The sequence below is a fragment of the Spermophilus citellus genome (assembly GCF_964194105.1).
Source record: "Spermophilus citellus genome assembly, chromosome: 2".
NCBI lineage: Eukaryota > Metazoa > Chordata > Mammalia > Rodentia > Sciuridae > Spermophilus > Spermophilus citellus.
In genome coordinates this window covers 163,390,304-163,410,415 of record NC_138183.1, presented here as the reverse complement: position 1 = coordinate 163,410,415, position 20,112 = coordinate 163,390,304, and the positions used below count along the sequence as shown (strand labels likewise).

The 20,112-nt window shown below is 34.4% G+C and overlaps 1 protein-coding gene across 1 annotated transcript in view; it reads right to left on the bottom strand.

Moving 5' to 3' along the window:
* Positions 1–20,112, bottom strand: part of GUCY1A2 (guanylate cyclase 1 soluble subunit alpha 2) — a 297,421-nt gene that overhangs the window by 33,078 nt on the left and 244,231 nt on the right. The window contains exon 7 of the mRNA XM_081278772.1: positions 1,120–1,274. Within this exon, the coding sequence (XP_081134898.1) occupies positions 1,120–1,274 (155 nt within the window). The remainder of the gene's footprint in view (positions 1–1,119; positions 1,275–20,112) is intronic.

The window sequence follows — 20,112 nt, the reverse complement described above, 5'->3', positions numbered from 1 at the left end:
GAGGCTGGCTTTGAACTCTCGAACCTCCTGCCCAGCCTCCCAAGCCACTGGGATTCCAGGCATGTGCCACCGTACCTGGATCTTTGGCCCATTCTTTACATGTCATCTCTTTCTAAAAAGTGAAGCTTCCACAAAATATATACATCTACACTGTTATCCAAATATGAAAAAATAAGTATTAATACTATCATGGGAAATATTGTGATCATGGTAAGAAGATAGAAATGAAATAATTGATTTAAGTTCCTTGCTCCATGAACTAGAGCACAAAGTACCATTATTGAGATCTCTACAAGAGAAGTTTGCCAATTATTTGAAATATGTCTCTATTGTTGAGCATTTATTAATTAATTCAATAAACATTTGTACTGTATTTCTATCTTGTGTGCATGTACAAATATGAAACAATAAATTATATTTTTATTTATAATTATAATGAACCAAAAAAATACAAACAAACAAACAAACAAATATTTGTAGAGTGCTTGTTATGTTCTATGCATTTTTCCTAAGTCCTGGGTTATAATGATGATCCAAATCAACATCGTCTCTGCTTATATGAAGCTTAAATATAGTAGGGGAGAGGACATGAACCAGGTATAAAATAAGGATAATTTCAGGAGGCCAAATTGTGTAGTACTGTCAAAAATGACCTTTAAGATAAATACAGTTTAAGTTTTATTCTGAACTCAGTATATATCTTACTTCAGAGTTCTTATTTATTTATATTCATTATTCCAAAGAATGAAAACAAATGAGCTACCTTTCTTATCTTATCCCTTTGATTTATATAAACATTGAGGAAAATTTTAAAAACATTGGGATTTTACAAAAGTGTAATTCAGACCGTTAACATTTGCTCTCTTGTATTTTAAACAGATATACTGCAGAGAGACAGAGACTGTGGGGAATCACAAACCTATATTTACCTCAGTCAAGTCAGATTTTCCATGCACTCTCTCAAGGTTCAAATAAAAGTCTGTGTCACAATTGTTAGACTGGGTGGATCTACATATAATATCTTGGAGAATGATAAGATGAAGAAAAATTCTTCTCACAACAGGATATCAGCTCTAGTCAAAGTCAGGGGTGGGAGGACAGAGGGCAGAGAACACTTACTGATAGGTTGTTGGGCTGACGTTGATACGCCGAGGATGACTTCCAGATTCGAATTTGCTTGCCAGAGTGACATTATTTCCAAACAGGCAATATCGTGGCATTCTCACCCCAACAACACCAGCCAGCACGGAGCCAGAGTGAATGCCTATCCTCATCTAGAAGAAGCAAATGGAAAGGATGAGAAAGTTTAGGGACAGATTGGTTTCTATTTGATATGCAATTATTTTATCAAGTGTACTGCCAATTATTAAATAATTAAACTAGGAGCTCCTCAAAGATAGAAACTGAGCCTTGGTCATTTTTGTCAGCCTCATATCTGGACCATTATAGTGCTCTATCAACATAAATAATGTGAGATAAATGAATGAATGGATTAATTATATGAAAAATCATGTATATTTTGTTACATAAATCCTTTTAATTACAGTTTAAATGAGGTTTCATTTGTACATGATATACTCTAATACACAAAAAGTATATTATCTCCATGTTCTCCCTGCAGTTACTTTCACATAAAACCCTACTGTATCCCTTCATAGCAGTGAAAATGACTGTAAGTTAAATATTTATGTTTAAATGTTTATATTTGTTTAAATGTTGGATTTTCCCATGAGAGAAGGGTATGTGTGTGTTTGTGTGTATATATACACAAAACACACACATATGTGTATATATATATATATTTTTTTTTCCTCTTACTGCTGAATATTCAGTAGTTAGAATAATACCTAAAGCTAAGCAGGCACTCAAAAATTGATACATGTAAAATAAATTGTCTGAATTCCTCAAGATATTATTAAAATGGAGTTACAGAGAATTCAACCCTTTAGTTAGCCAAGGCATTGACTGAAATGATTAAGAGTAAATTAAGCACTGTATTTACTCTCTGAGAATCTGACAATGATTAGTCTCCTCCAGGCCTTGAAGGAACTCTGAATACACACTTGCTATGCCCTCAAATGTGGTCACAGTGGTGAAGTTATATTGACATGGTCTGCACCCTAAGTGAATGGAGGCTAACCCTTAGAGGAAGAGGGAGGATATCTGACCCGGAGACGCCCACGAGGCTCGCAGACTGTCACTCCTTCACTATCATATCTCCCTTGCCACTACTGCTGTGAAGATTAAAAAGTCACTCTAGACCCACCCTTCTTATAGAACTGGATACTTTTACACATCTTGATCTGTAATAAGACAGGTTGAAATGAATGATCTAACTGCAACTCTCAATAACATCATATATTTTTAAAAAACTGACTATAAAATTTATTTGGAAATTCAATAGTGTAGGAAGAATCAAGAAACACTAAAGAAAGAGGAAAAAAGAGCACATGTCTTACCAGATATCAAGTCATTGTATAAACATATGTAATTAGTGCATGAATATCATTGTATAGAAAAACAGACAATGGAATAGAAAACCCAGAAAGGCACCAATAGATGCGAGCCATATGAAATTTAAAAGTTAGCTTTTCAAATTACTGAGAAAACAATGGCCTTTCTAGAAAGCTCTAGATCAATTCTGTCTTTGTATGGAAAAAACTTTCAATTAAAGAGCTTAATGCAAAAGACATAAATTTACAGCCTTAAAAATAATTGTGTTAAGTAAGAAAAGGCTAATCTGCAGTATCAGTAAAATCTCAAAATACAAACATTTGAAAAAAATCATAACCTTTAATTTGTCTCTCAGTGTCAATTTCCAGTGAGTGGTCTGCATTGTCAGCCAGCTCTGTTTCCTGAATTTGGGGACAAAGGTCCTTCACATTTTGTTTCTCCTTCATGTCTTTCCACATATGAGGAGTTCCAACTCATGTACGTGGAAAGTTAGCAAAAGTCCAAGGCAAGTCTTGTGAATGATCATTTCAGGTGAGTTTTATTTCTGATGAGAAATCTGAAGTCATACTTAGCTTAATTACTCTATAAGTATACATATATATCTTTTTCTTCTGGTTGCTTTTAAGTGTTTCTTTTCTTGCTAGTTTTAAGTAGTTTGGTCATGATTTTTCTTAGTATTGTTTTCATTTTGTTCCTAGTGCTTTGGGTTTGTTGCAATCATAGATCTACAGGTTTATATTTTTCCTTAAATTTAAAAATTTTCTAGATATTATTTCTTTATTTTTTTTTATTTCTGTCTACTTCCTCCTCTCAGAGACTCTCATTACATTTACATTAGGATTCTTGAATTTTTTGCAAAGGTCATTGATAATCTGTTCATCTAGAATTATTTTCTGTTTACTTTGGATTTCTATTGCTATGTCTTCAGGTTGACTAATCTTTCCTTTTGCAATGTCTAATCCCCTGGTTATCACATCCAGTGGTTTTTTTTTTTTCCATCTCAAGTACTATAATTTTCCTATTTAGAAATTAAATTTGAGATGGGTAAATTATATAAATAACCTTCAAGCATACAGAGTTAAAATAACTGTTTTAAGGCTCTTGTCTGCTAATTCTAACATGTTTCAGTTCTGTAGCTATCAGTTTTGATGGATTGATTTTTATCCTCATTATAAGTCATATTTTTAAGCTGTTCTTCATGCCTAGTAATTTTTGATTGGATGCCAGATATCATGAATTTGACCTTGTTGAGTGCTGGATATTTTTATATTCTTATAAATATTCTTGAGCTTTGTTCTGGGATGCAGTTAAGTTACTTAGAAACAGCTTGTTCCTTTCATGACTTGCTTTTAAGATTTGTTAGGCAAGTCTGGAGCAATGTTTCATGAAGGGACAATTATCCTCCATTACTAAGGCAAAAATCTTCTGAATACTTTCCCCAATGTGGGAAATTTATGAACTTTTCCAGTCAGCCTGATGCAGACAGTCTTTGTCTGGATTCCGCACCCTCCACCAAATCCTATGTGAAAATCAGATGATTTTTTCTTTGATCATTTTGGATGTTTCCTTCCCTTTCACCTCAGGGGCTTGGGTAGCTTCCTCACATTCATTCACTAGTCACTACTCTTCAGAATACATGAGAACCCCTGCAACATCTCTGGTGATCTTTGTTCAACTCTTGTGGTCTCTATGTGACCTATAGCCTTCTTGGGTTTTCCAAATGCTCAGCTCCATCTCTTCCACTCTAGGAATATGTTGGGTGCCTCCTGGTTTGCTCATCTCTGAACTACAGCTTGGAGGTCTCTCAAGGGAGGAAGCTAATACAATTATAAGACTCATTATACGTGTTTCCTAACTGTCTACAATCACTGTCTTCCATTATCTAGTATCCACTGTCATGAAAACTGTTCTTTTGTAATTTTTTCAGATCTTTAATTGTATAAGGTGGGAGTATAAATCCAGTCCTTGTACTCCATACTGGCTAGAAGCAGAAGTAAGACTTTTTTTTTTTTTTAAGAAAGCAAACTATCTGAATAATACAGGCCTATTTTATTTTTGTTGAGAGATCACCTATTTGTATTTAAAGGCAAAAATGTCAAATGGCAATATTCCTCTTAAACACATATAAAGCAGCATTCTTGAAAATTAGCAACACACTGTGTAATATGTCTTAAACTTCTTCTTTTTTTTTTGGTACCAGGGTTGAACTCAGGAGCACTCGGCCACTGAGCCAATCCCCAGCACTATTTTTGTATTTTAGTTAGCGACAGGGTCTCACTGAATTGCTTAGCACCTCACCATTGCTGAGGCTGACTTTGAACTCCTGATCTTCCTGTCTGAGCCTCCCGAGCTGCTGGGATTACAGGCATGCGCCAGCATCTTAAAATTCTTTAGGTTTCTGTGTACTTTCACAAAGCCTATCTCTGTTGTTGCTGTATGTGATATAGGATTGCCTAAACAACATCCAGACCTCAGATGATAAGCCTTTGATCACTGCCATGATCATTTTATACAGGAGAGAGCAGGAGCGAATGAATCTCACACTGTCAAATCTGATAACATCTTTATTCTGTGCTTTCTGTTTGAAAGACTCTACATGCCACATAACTATGTAGAAGGATTATATAGTTCTACTTCTGCCTCCTTTAAAAAGACTTGAGACATTTTTTTAAATGTATCAGAATCAAAATTATAACCTGAAAATGGTGATGATAAAAATCCAGATATTCTTGAGGTGGGAGTGGAGGGAGGAATTGCCATTAAAAAACATCCCTTAGGAGGCCATATACAAGGTGCAACCGCAAAAGGGTTAGTCATTTTCACCACCACCTTCGCCCTACAATGGAAAAGAACTCAGAGAATAATTTATCTGGGAAGTAAGAAGATACTACTGGAAAGTTACAAGCTGAATCATCAGACTCCAATTTCTTTTGCATTTCTTTTGATAACTTATTGAGATTTCCCAGGAATTGTGGCCTATATAAGGAAACTGCTGATTACGCCATTCAGAATGTGCCAAGAACATCTAGCAGTTAGACAAAATAGAGGGTACATTTAACTATCAGTGAGGGGTTTAGATTCATTTTGGCAAAATTTAACTTTATTTAAATGGGTTAACCAGGCAGTAGCATTTGCAATCCGTCTGGCCAGTATGCCTTAGCTAAAGAAAAGTGCTTTGCACTAAACTGATGATTCTCAACCGGGGCCTTTTGTGCCTATCATTGGACATTTGGCAATGTCTGGAGACATTTCCAGTTTTTGCAACTGGGAAGGGGAGATGCTACTGGCATCTATTTGGTAGAACTAGATATTTTTAGGATAGCTTCCTGTCCCCAGTAATCTTTCAGCCTGAAACAGCAATAATGCCAAGACTGAGAAACTCTGCATTAAATACACCCCTGGCTATCTAAACCTACTAAACAAGGATATAAATGTTTTAATCAGATTAAAGCCTTGAGGAAGCACAGTAGACTTCATATTGAAGACAGAGTTCATGAAGAAAATGTTTGTCTTAGAAGTTTACTGTAAAATCCAAAAACTTTAGGGTACACCCAAGGTTAGAATATATTAATCTCTGATGTCTTCAGTGTGTGATACAATGCAAAATTCTGAGACAAATCAAAGTCTTCAATTTCTAATAGATTCAGTTATTCACACAGTATTCTACTTATTATTTGTCAACTGGAGCTCATAAACATCTGCATTTTTAGAAAACACAGCTCCTACAACTTGAAAATAGAAGACTTGTAACAGTACAACCTCAGCTAGCCAAAATCTCTCCCTAGTTTAGTAAAGAAGGAATGTTTAGGTTGAAAGGGCAGCACAAATTCATTAGTCTAGATCTCTTGTTTTCCAAATAAACCAAGTCCAGAATGGCAAAATGAAAAGATCAAATTAGTATTAGGGCCAGTTCTAGGCCTTAGGTCACCCAGCTCTGAGTTCAGTGTACTATAAAAAGTGCCCAAATTCAAGTAACGCCTGAGACTGTTTCTACAGGCCCATCAGAATAAGTCAGACAATTTTTGAGAATCAGTTTAATCCAACTTTCTTATTCTATCTACAGAAAAAGACTATCACTTTTCAATTAAAACTCAGAAAAAATAAGTTACACATTAAATCCAACATCACAAGCCTTCCAATCCTTCTCCATATTGTTGTTTATATTTTTCCACCCTAAATCTTTCCTGACTGGCCTACTCACCACATACTCCAAAAATGCCTGATGTATTCATGCCCCTGAGCTTTTACTCCAGCTAAATGCCTCTTTATCCTTTCTCCTCCTTTTTTTGTCCTTCCTTCTTTTCTTTCTTTTTTTCTTTCCTTCTTTATTTTTTGTTAATCTGATGTATTTCCAAGGAGAGATTCTTAAAACAGAAACTTATTTTTTTAAGTAGTAAGGAAATAAAATTTTGGTTTATTTCAACAGAAGAGGAAACCAAGAGAAATAAATGATAACTACTGCTAGGAAGCACAGACATCAATACCAATTAATTATTTTAAAAGATTTTATTTATTTTATAAATTTAATACTAATTTTGAACATTGATTTTTACATTTAAAAATGAAGAATTAGAGAAATTTTTATTGGTTCATAATAGTTGTACCATAACATTAGGATTCATTTTGACAAAATTATAAATGCTTGGTATATGATTTGCTCCAATTTAGTCCCCAGTACTTCCCCTTCTCTCCCCTTCTCCCTCCCCTTGTTCCTACCTTCTACCTTAGTGATATATACATATATATATGTGTGTGTGTGTGTGTGTGTGTATGTCTATCTATCTATCTATCTATCTATCTATATATATATAAAATAAATAAAATTAGGGTACACCCAAGATTAGGATATATTATATATATCAGACAAAATATATATATTTAAAAAATATATATATTTTAAATATATATATATACATATATATATTTTAAATATATATATATACATATATATTTTAAATATATATATTAAATTAGCGTCAAATTCTTCTGAAAGTCATTCAAACTGAATCACAGACTCTGTGCTAAGTGTTCAAGTTATAGGGGAAACAAAAGAGTTTTCATATGTTGTTTTGGAGATTTCATTTGAGGTTAAAAAATAGCTAAATAAAATCATGATAAATGCTAAAAAGTTAATGTATAAAAGAGGACAAGACACAAGGAACACAAGGAATAGGGGAACAGGACTGACCAAGTCTAGAGAATCAGTGAAGACTTTTTCAAGTGAGTCCCCTTAGAACTCAATGCTGAAGGAGAAATGGCCTTGGTAGTAGGGAGGAGTGGCCAGCTGTGGCCAGAGGTAAGGGAGGAGAACATACAGCTAGAGTGAAAATAATATGCTTTGATTCATTTCAGGGACTAAAAGAAGGCCAGGAAAGGTGATTGCTGCTTAATGAAAAGAGGAGAAAAGCAGAACATGAGGCTAAGGGAGTATGCCCAGCAGATCACACAGAACAAGACTTCTCAGTCCTGGCACGACCCACGCCTTGGGTTAGAAGATTCCTTTTCATGGAGGCCATTGTGTGTCGGAGGATGCTTAGTGTTGCTGGCCTTTATCCACTAGATGCAAGTTGTAGACAAAAGGCAGAAATTGTATTTGGTGTTCTGTTGAATAACTGAAAGGGTACAGACATTGTTTTAATCCTGAATCTCCTCTCTACTGAATGGTAGAAGACATTCTGCAGCACTGAGATTTTCTTTAGGCAATTCAGTTTCTCCTGTTCACAGACTTGCAGATTTTATGGGACTGACCTCACTTCCAGGTGCAGAAGTAGGTCCAAACTTGGCAAAGGTGTAACAGTTTCCTGGGTTAGCAATTAATTGAAGAAAGGATAAATGATCCTATGGAAGCCATGAGTGACTCACTCTCAGGAATCATGAGAGCTGTAAGAAACCCTCTTTCCTCCCATAAAACATGTACATGTATATGAATGGTGTCAGTGCTCCAGTGAACAGCTAGGGCTAATTTGACACCATGGTTGGGGTTGGGGTTTGGGAGTATTGGAATGTAGGGGATAGATATGTGGAATCTGAAGATGAAGCCAACGCGAGAATGCAAACCAAAGAGAACAAAAGAGAAGCCAAATTCATGGCACTATCAATTTTTTCAGCTATATCTAGCCTCATGTATAGGTGCAGTGACATCTTGCACCTAAGTTAACCATATCTACTTCTGCATTTGAGTCAATGCATTCCTTTAATTGCTTAAGGAAGTTTGTTGACTCTATCACTTGCAAAAGGAAGACTTTTAAGTTATACAGTAGCTTTATGAATTTAAGCAGGCTTAACTAACCTCTGAGAAATTTTCATTCATAAAATGGTAATGATAACACACATATGAAAATAGGTCTCAATTCCTCGCTTGGTGGAACTTAAGATTTAAGGAGCACTCTTGTAAGTGATTATTTGATCTTCTGCCACACTTTCAGTCTTTTCAAGAGACAAAGAGAAAAAGTAACAGAAAGGAGAGAAGGGCAATTCTTCCCCACTCCCCCCTACCCGCTAAAGGAAAGTAGCAAAAGTTAAGAAAGAGTTCTCAAAGGATATTACATTTACGTTAGGCATTAAAATGTTGGAATTTTCTTACACTATTTTCCCCCAATCTAGAATGCTCTTTTCTCTTCTCTCTCAGGAAAAATGATGGCATTTTGAAGGTGGGGAAAATGGCAGAACTGGAGATTGAATGGGTGTGGGAAGTGGTCAGAAAGGAGTTGCAAAGAGAACTACATGAAATAAACAACAACAACAACAAAATCAAAGTTTGAATTTTTGAAAAATAATAATCATGAACACACCCTTTGATGAAACTGTTAGAAGAGCCCAAAGAGACAAACTATAGGTCCGGAGCAGACATTCAACAAAATATTGGCCTCCTTCGCACACTTTCTGGTGCCCACTGCATGGCTCATGGTGAGGACACTGCACTCCCACTTAAAATCCAGTGAGTAGATGTACTAATTTAGGAATATTCTAGTCAAACTGTTATCATGATTAACATATCAGCTCACAAGTTAATAAATAACAAATATCAATTTACCTTGAAACAACTGTTGGAGTAAAAAAAAAAAAAGTCAAAATAGAAGATTTACAATAGAAAAGTTTTCTAGTAGAAAAAGCCAGTTAGCTGTTAACTTATGTTTGCATTTAAGCATTAGGGTTTATGAGATGAAGATTTTAAGCTTTTGCTGGGCATGGTGGCACACACCTGTAATTCTAGCGGCTCGGGAGGCTGAGACAGGAGGATCACAGGTTCAAAGCCAGCCTCAGCAACAGTGAGGTGCTAAGCAACTCAGTGAGACCCTGTCTCTAAATAAAATACAAAACAGGGATGGGGATGTGGTTCAGTGGTTGAGTGTTCCTGAATTCAAACCCGCCCCCCCCCCGCCGCAAAAAAAAAAGAAGATTTTTTTAAGTTTTTGAAAAATATTTACCTGTTTAAATAGAAAGGAGCTTAAAATCATCATTCACATTGGCAGGCAAAAATGAGGAAAATGATTATTGCAATCTTTTACTGGTACTACTAACTTGTACCAATAAAAGGAGATGCATAAAAATTTTCCCATTTTTGTCATGTTCTCTTATGTCATGATCTCTTATGTCATGATCTCTTATGTTCTCTTATGATCTCTTATGTTCTCTTATAGATCCCCCATAATAGTCAATTCATATTTTAAGTTCTAATTTCAAAATCTTGAGATTTCTTAGGAAGCACGCAATCAACTCTCAAATTCTATTGGCTTTACAATTTCTTCTGCTTGTTTCCCAGAAGTGCAAGGGAACAGAGAGAAATGATCTCTGTGGCTATGTGGCATTTCTCCTTTTATCAGGGCACTCAGCCTCCAGTCTGATGGTGTCAAAATGTCACATTCTCTTAATATGTTTGGACAAACAGCACTTTGGGCAAAATAGCTTACTGTGTTTATTCTGAATGTTACAGAAGTACCATTCATAGATAAATTTCACTTTACAAAAAATATTTTAACCAAACAATTATTCTCATCACTGGTATGGTGACATAATTTAAGATATAAAATAAGACCCACTGCATAAGAAAAGTAAATACTATTTAGTGATTTATAAGACAAATTAGGTTGAAATTTTAAATAATTAGTACTTTGAAGTTGGGGAAGAAGGTGAGTTTGTAATCTTATTTATGGTTTTTGATGAGGTAGGATAGAATCCTACAAAAGGATTATTAGAAAAGCATGCTTAGAATCACATAGCTGGTGGCATTGAATAAAATATCACAGGTAGCTACAGGGAGATAGCAATTTGGCTCAGTGTCACCACTGCCTTCTCACAGGAGTATCACCAATGTGCATGATATTATTATTGAACAAGAGATTTAAAATCCAACTTTGAGTATTATTATTATTTAGCTTTACAAGCTGAATCTGAAATTTACCTTTGTGCAGGAAAAAAAACCACATTTGTTTAAAGTAAAAACTGATTTTAAGGCAACTGAAGTACTTGGATTATATATGCATACATTGATCAATAAGCAAATAAAATTTAGTGGTTGAAAAAATATCATTTTGTGCTAGAAATTCATATGGTTGATTCATCATTTAACAACATAGTGCCATATGAAGATATTTAAGGAATAAAAAATGAATCTATTTCTTACCAACATTTGGTTTTCGTTCTGATATGTGGGAAGAACTTAGAAACCCTTTTCTGACATCTAATATTTGTCTATTTAACCAGTGACACTAAGGAAGCAATCTACTAATCACATCTGTAATATTAATCAAATCATTCTGTGATATTTTACTTAGTCTACTAAATGCATCTTTACTGTATAATTGCCCAGATTAAAGTCCACCTCTTACTAATATCATAAAAGCATTCCTGGTTAGTGGCTTCTCTTTAAACATACAAAAGTCTGTTAATTGCTAACACTTCAAAGCTCTTACTAGTTTCTATTTTTGAGACTATCACTGAAAAAAATATTGCTACTGGCCAATCAATTCACTGTTAACTGAAGGAAGTAATTTTCTGTTCAAACGTAGCTCTTAACAGAATCAGGAACAAAATCTTTAGTACAAAAGTAATTTATATAGCAGTATGGATCAAAAAAATAATTGATTTTTTAAGTATGTAGAAAGAGACTCCTTTGAAAAGGGGTAAAGGACTTAGAAAATAATTCTGAAAGTATCAAATGTGTGCTTAACAATTTGCCAATTTATTCATCTAAATTTTCTATCAAAATATACATTTTTCAAGCTGGGCACTATGGCACACATGTGTAATCTCAGATACTCAAGAAGCTGAGGAAGGAGGATCACAAGTTTAAGAATGGTCTAGATAATTCAGTGAGACCTAGTCTCAAAAATAAAATTTTAAATGAAGGGCTAGGGATGTAATTCAGCAGTAGAGTACTTGCCTGGCATGTGTAAAGGCCTTTATTCAAACCTCAGCATCAAGGAAAAAAAATATATATATATATTTCCCTGTGAGTGCAGGTATTTGTGTGTGTGTGTGTGTGTGTGTGTGTGCGCGCACACACACACTCAGAGAGAAAAAGAAAAAGAGAGGACAAAAATACATATATCTTATCCTCAAAAATTAAGGACCGATGTCAACCAACAGAATGATTTTATTTTCAACAGAACATATTACTCGATTTAGCCATTTTAAATGGTAATCTGTACATCATATATTATAATGATGCCCCTACTTACTGTTAAGTAATTGAATTGCTTGAGGGAAAACATAGTTCATTTGACTTCACAAAAGTTCTACTTCTCAGGACAAAACAATGCATTTGATAGAACGGAAAGAAAAAAATATAATGATGAGTATGTTAAACATTAATTGTTATTATCCTTTATTGTAACCATAGGTTCTTTTTTTTGTACTACAAGAATAAAGAGAACAGGCTAAGTGTAAAAGTAAGAAACAAAATTAAACCCCCAAGTTTAATTGGAATGTAGAACCTCAGTTACCTATTAGAATCAACTGGATATTGATCTGAAGTTTTCTCTCCTTGATGTGTCTTTGTTTGGTTTTGGTATCAGGGTGAAACTAGCTTCATAGAATGAGTTTGGAAGGGCTCCCTCCTTTTCTATTTCATGCAATAATTTGAGGAGTATTGGTATAAGTTCTTCTTCGAAGGGCTCATAGAACTCGGATGACAATCCATTCTGGTCCTGGGCTTTTCTATGTTAGGCTTCTGATGGAGTCTTCAATTTCATTGCTTGAAATTGATCTGTTTAAATTTTCTATGTCTCTTGATTCAATTCAGGTAGGCCACAGATCTCTAGAAGTTGGATGATGTCTTTGAGATTTTCTATTTTATTGGAGTATAGATTTTTAAAGTAGCTTCTGATTATCATCTGCATTTCATTGATGTTTGTGGTCAGATTTACTTATTCATCATGAGTTTTAGTAATTTGGGTTTTCTCTTTTTCTTCATTTCTCTTTTTCTTCACTTGACTAAGGGTTTACCAATTTTGTTTATTTTGGCTGGGTGGCAACTGAGGCACAATTATACAGCATTTTATATAGTCTCTTAAGACTGGGGGTAGTGGAACTCTGAAGGGAACCTTTCCTATCAGGGTGTTGGTCATTACTGGGAAGTTTTCTGGTTCATGTACCTTATTCCACAGCTGTGGAAATGCACAGCCAATGAGGATTAGACCCCAAATGCAAACATAATTTTTATGGATTCTACTCAATTGGTCTTTCTATCATAACATCTTCCCAATTATATTTCTTTACCCTTTTTTTCATTATTAGAGATGATAAACAAAACAATAACTTATGTTGATAAAAGCCAGCATAAAATTGCTTAAAAGTACATTGAATTATCAAAGGAAATAATGCTTTCTAAACACAAGAGAAAGTGGTTTCTGAATAGGTAAATTGTTTTAAGATTTTGTATGATAACAGAGAACTATAATAAAATTAAAAAAAATACATCAAACATAAATCAACTGTCATAACCTAACCTAAGGAGACATGGCCCACTACATGCAATATGGTATCCTAGAAGGGATCTTAAAATATAAAAAGGATGTTGACTAAAAATTAAATAAATCTGAATAAACAATAACTGTCTTTGGTTAATAATAATGTATCAATTGGCTCATTAATTGCAGTAATTTTACCATGCTATTATTTTGGTGAAACTGGATATGAGGGGGGCATTTGGGGACTTTTTGCACTAACTTTGCAATTATTATGAAAACTTAAAACTATTCCAAAATAAAAAGGTCTTTAGAAATGTAATAATGCCTGCCAATCAAAGGACATATTCAAAAATGTTTCATATCATTAAAATGTTTCTTATTTTCAAATTCAGACAATAACAGCTAAACCAAGGGATGTGACATGGAATAAAAAGGGTTGACCATGATAATAAATACATTAATTTACAAATATTTAAGATAAATTAACTAAATCAACCAATCAAAAGGCAATAACAACCCTAATTCCTTTAGTAGTGTACATAACTTAATCCTCAATTTTACAAATTTTGTTACCAACATTTTTTGCACTTGGGCATTAGATGGCGCTCATGCTCACTTTACCGAGCAGATTGGCTCATTACTATCAGCAATAGGTCTCTCAACTGGAGATATGCTGGAAGATTTGACTCCATAATACTTTCAGGAGTAAGTTGTGAAAACAAAATCACCCCCATAATAAGGCTAGAAAAGCTTGAGTTGGGTGGCAGAATTCAAACAATAAAACTGGTTGTTAAGAAACCCCTAAGCACGAATCACAAATCTCAAGTGGAGATCTTTAGGACACCCTCAGATCCACTGAAGCTATGTTCTATATAGTGAGTCCACAGTATCTGTTGGAGTGCATAGACCGCCCAAATTTTGAGAACTTTTGATGTAATATTCCTTTAAGTTCTAATAATTTATGTATCATCAACACCTACCAGTGGATTTTACATTTAGTAGACAATATTAAAATATTTGTTGACTGAATGAAGAAATGACTTAATGAGGATAATGAATGAAAAGAATTTCTACACTAGGTACAAATGTCACTCTGTCTCTTCTCTAAATACTTGCAGCATTATTTTTTAACATTCAAGCCATTATATTCTCATTTGTCTTTGTGTCCTTTACAAACTAAGAATGAGAAGAACACTTTTACAAGGTATTTGAACCAATGAATTATACTCAATCCTATTTCTGATTGCCACATTATTCCAATAAATTATAAAGGAAGCTGCTCCTAGACCAAATTATGTTTAGATCCTCCCAAATAGGGCTAACAATTAGAAAAAAAACATAGTTAATAACCATGAAGAGAAAACAAGTAAGGGGCTAAAATAACTACTCAAAATGCAATTTTCTTTTTTTTTTTTTTTTTAGTGCTGCTTCAATGAGTCCATGGGCTAGAATCAGTCACTTGATTTAACTAGGGATTTTTTTTTTCTTTTTTAACCTCAGATTTATGAAAAAGATTTCTCAAGTTTTAAATGAATTTGTAGCACTTATTTGTGATTTGTAAATCATTGATCCTATCAGAAAAATAAAAGAAAAAAATAGAAAATTTTTTCCCTCAATAGAGCATTTGCTGAATGAAGAACCCAGAGTCATCATCAGAGACCAAATTCATTCTCTCTCTCTCTCTCTCTCTCTCTCTCTCTCTCTATCTATCTATCTATCTCTCTGTGTGTGTGTGTGTGTGTGTGTTTGTGTGTATGTGTGTATGTGTTGCACATAATGTCAATTTTAAGGATTCCTTCTGCACATAGAACTCCAGAGCTGCTATAACTGAGTTGTTTGTGTTGATCCCATTCCCTGAAATTCAGAATAAGGAATCTATACTTTTAGCTAAATCAATCTCTTTATTAATAAATACATTTCTCAATATTGTTTAGGTCTAAATAATAAGTTCCTTTATCTTGTTCATGTCAGAGGAATCTCTTTCTTTTGTGTATTTTTGCGTGTTTTGTTTTGTTTTTTGTCTTGGTGCTGGGGATGGAACTCAGGGCCTCACAAGTGCTAGGTAAGTGGTCTACCACTGAGCTACATCCCCAAACCCTTTCTTGCTCTTGAGTCTTGCTTCATTCATCTTTGGTTATCAGGGCCCTACAGCCTTCACATTCTGAGGAGTCCTTTCTCAAATCGTGTTTTAAGACTTGTAATTTTAGCCTTTATTTGGAAAACCAATGTTCTAGTCCTGATTACATAGCATACTATCTGCCTTAAATGAGTCATTGATACTTTTTGAGCTTTCATATCTCCATTTATAAAATGGTAATAATAGAGCTAACCTCACAGTATAATTGTGAGGATAAGTAATTATTTTCATTGTTATCCCTAGCACTCTATTGCATACTTATAAGGTGTCACACTTTGGGATAAGTCCATACATATATCATCTCATTGAATTCCATTATCTCATTTAATAATTTATCTGGCTCTAAAGTTGTTATCCTGTGCCTTGAGATATACTGCCTCCAAGTACAGAGGGAAGCTTATATGGATTATGCTTATTAAAAGAAGCCTCCAACAATTGATGTTGTTACTTTTTATGAATAGCATTTTTCACAAGAATTTAATTACACTATGAATTTCTGCTTTACAAGGATTGCAGATCTAATTATTTAGGAAATCTTTCATTTTGGTAGAGAACTATTCATATTCTCCAATATCTACCTACCTTCTTATTAATATTAACCATTAAAATTCTAACCCTATATATAGGATAATATGTTTCTTAAAAGTATTATAAATATTTTACATAGATTGATTTTAAAAATACATTTTTGAAAGTTACTTTAATTAGGTAAAGGTGTTATCAAACAAAAATCAAGTCATGGAAGAATATCACTTTAAAGTGCAAAGTAACGCAATTTAATGTAAATAAATAGAGTCATCCTATTGGTATGAATTAATAATATTTCAGTGTATTTTGAACCAAATTGAAATTTTAAAACATTATTTTTGGGTTAGGGATGTGGCTCGAGCGGTAGCGCGCAAGCCTGGCATGCGTGCGGCCTGGGTTCGATCCTCAGCACCATATACAAAGATGTGTCCGCCGAAAACTAAAAAGTAAATATTGAAAAAAATTCTCTCTCTCTTAAAAAATATTAAAACATTATTTTATGAGCTTAAAGTTACTCAGTGACAGACATTTGTGAGTTTAACTAAATACCTGAATCTCTAGTGACTACCACAATGACAGTAGCAGACCCTAGTTTTCTTTCCCTTTTGCCTTTAATATATGTTTGCATGGACTGGAGTACACTCACAGGTTAGAGGAAGCCTTTATTTAGAGGATTTTAGATGGTATAATTTCTTTTTTTTTTTTTTTTTACAATGGGGAAGTAGGAGCAGTCATAGATGTCAAGCATTATAAGGGCTTTGATGTGCTTCAGAAAGCATTATCAAGATAATGAAATTGACATGCCTGTCTTGTCTTGGTGATAACCTGACCTTCTTCACAGTGCCTGGCCTGTGCAAAGCTGTCCCATAAACATATATGTACTAGGTATATCAGTGAAACTTAAGTAGTACACTGACAAATTTCTGTTTTAAAATATTAAATGTGCTACAGAAAGGACAAGGACCTTAGACTTGGGGTTGGGCAATAAAGAACAGGTTAAAAGAGCTTATAATGAAATCTGAGTGACAATAGTGATAAAGAGATGTATGAGAGGTAAAATGATAACATCTGGTGACTAAGACATATTATAAAGGAGAATGCTACAAACTCATTCTCAGAGTGTTGGATGTCATGGATTGAATAAAGGCTAAAAGGGGAGGAACAAGTGCTCTCTGGATGGGAAAAAGGTGGCGGGAGATGGTGAAGTAATTTTGAATCCAAGAGTTAAATTTCAACTGGGAGATACTTTTTTTCAACTGGGATCTTCCAAAGGATATGTAATGTGAGAAAAATAAGAACTAGATGGTTAATTTTAGAACATGATTACTTGAGAGGTTCAAAATTAAAGTAAAAGATCCTAAAATCAGATCAAGAGTCTAAAATTTTAGAGCAGACAAGTTGGGGTTGTAAGTCAGAGCAAACTGGAGGGTCAAAACCAGGAAGCAAGAGATGTACAAGGAATCAAGTGATGAAGTAAGACATGTTGAAAAAGAAGAATAATAAAACAAGGCTGCTAGGACAAGTCAGTTCCATGGCAGGTCCTGCCCTAGTTCCAGAGATAGAAGGAAGCTGGTAAGAAAGACATTCTTGTTGTGGTGAGCAGAGTCAGGGACCCATCTTGACAACAGGAGACCAAATTCAAGAGCTATCCTATGAGGGACAGCCTATCTTAAGTTTCCTGCTCAGAGTCTCTGAACCAGGCTCACTGGCTCTGGAAACAGAATGTAGTCACTGGCACTTTTCCACATATGCAAGAGGAGAACATGCAGTAGATGACATGAGCTTCTCAGTTAGATGACCTTAGTCTCTTGATCTTGCAAGAAAACCACAGAAATTCTTAATTCCTTAAGCCTCTAAAGAATTTTCAATCTACTAAACACAGAATTAAAGGTCACATTTTTTTTAAATTGTTCCTTTGCCCCTATCATTTTAAAAGAATTTGACTAAAAGAAAAATATATACACACTTATGGAAAAAATACCACAGATTTCTTGAAAATAAAAGGGAAATAAACTCATCTTCAGAAATGAGAATTTGTACAATGAACTCACTTATCAAGTGTCCTGCCAGTTCTGCTTCATAAATAGCCCTGTAATTGGCTTTCTGTCTCAATTCCTGCTGTTTCTGCCTTACCTGGGACTCTTATTCTATGACCTTGAGTATCACACTAATCTCCTAACTTATGTCATGTTTCTAGCCTATTTCTCCTTTGAATTTCCAGTACAGAGCTGGCAAAGATTCTTTGAAAACATTCATCTAAACAGTTTTTTTTTTTTTATCGATTTGCATCTCCCAATGGCTCCTAACTTACCAATCAATAAACAGATACCTTTGCAAGGAAATCGGTTCTTAACAGCCTGACTCCTCGCCAGTGACCCATCCCATCTGACACTCTTCTTTCCTATGTAACTGTTGCTCTTAAAATACTATATGCCCTGCTGTTTTCCAAATTTACTGAAAAATTTCATATTTCTGGGCTCATATACATGCTGTTTCTCCTGCTTGTACTCTCCTCTGTACCATAATTACCTGACAATTTCCTATTCAATCTATTAATCTTCAATACCCACCTCACATTACTTCTCAATAAAGGCTCCCTTGACTTTTTTTTGTGTGTGTGTGTGGTGCTGGGGATTTTTTTGTGGTGCAGGGCCTTATGCATGCAAGGCAAGCACTCTACTAATTGAGCTATCTTCCCAGCCCCTCCCTTGACTTTTTGTCCACCCTCTGCCCACCCTTCACCAGCCATCATTTATCACCCCATTTATTGGTTTCTTATACATCCCTCCTTTGTAGCACCTTATAAATAATAGAAGACTCTTGAAAGTCTATTGAAAAGATAGGAAAAACATCTCTTTGGAAATTCAAACAAATCAACACAAAGCACTGAATTCAAAATGTCACAGCATCAAATAATTGATCCCCAAATTATTGATCTAAGAAGGATACAGAGTGCAAGCCACATAGATGTGCAGGTGGTGAACAGTAATCTAAGCTCACTGACTAGCTTCCTACCCAAGCCTTGTAGCATGTGTGGTTTAAATGTGTGCCTAGGTAAAAATACAGTTACTGCATATAGCTATTCTGAGTTTACTAATGAATAGTTAAGACTGTGGTGCATTTTTATAATTACCAAGGATCAATATTATGGCATTGTGCATAACATTATTATTGTCGGTGCGTTTGCACTTCATCTAACTCTATATTCATTGAGAAAAAAGGTCTATGTCTATTGATCTTTGTGTGAGAAACAGTAGATGTTCAATAAACGTTTGACAAATGAATAAAATGGACACATGAAATTCAATTACAATGTTTAAGTAACCACAAAATTCTCATCCCTTTCCTCCTTACTTTTGAGAAAAATGATAGTTTAGTATTGTCTTCTTATTTATGAAAAGAAGATTGTTAAAGGAAAATATTTTCTTCATTTGGTATTCACTTGTTTTATTTACTTATTAACTTACCCACAGAATATTTGTTGAGTTCCTAATAATTACTGCATATTATTCTAGGTTTGGAGATATAGGAATGAATTAGATTTTTAGGTCTCTGTACTTATAGTGTTTAACATGGAGACACAATTAGCAAATAAATAAAAATCCCATACTGCCATACATCCATGTTGTTTTTAAAACCTGGGAAGGAGTTAGAGGAAGATGAGGGTTGAAGCAGGAAGGAAGAATTGATGAAGTGTGCTCTGTATTGCTGTGACTGTACATCATACACTCTGAGCTTTGCAACTTCAGATTCTGAAGGCTTTCAAATCCTTATGGTAAAAAACATTGTTAATCTAATGACTCAATTTTCTTTTTAATTTCTAGGAGCCAAATGTAGACTCTACAAATGAAATCTTTTCCAGGAAATTCAGAGGTGTATTTAAAAAATCTTACTTTTGTCATGGGGACCAAGTTTTAGCTAGTAATACTGGAGGAAAGTGATAACAATATAAAGATCTTTAGTGAGAGCTGCTCTTTAGAAGTTCAGGAAATTTTAATTAGAAATCATTGTCTTCAATGACACAAGCCAGCTTATTATTATAAAATCAGCAGGAAAAAAATGGCTTCTCCAATGACAAAATAG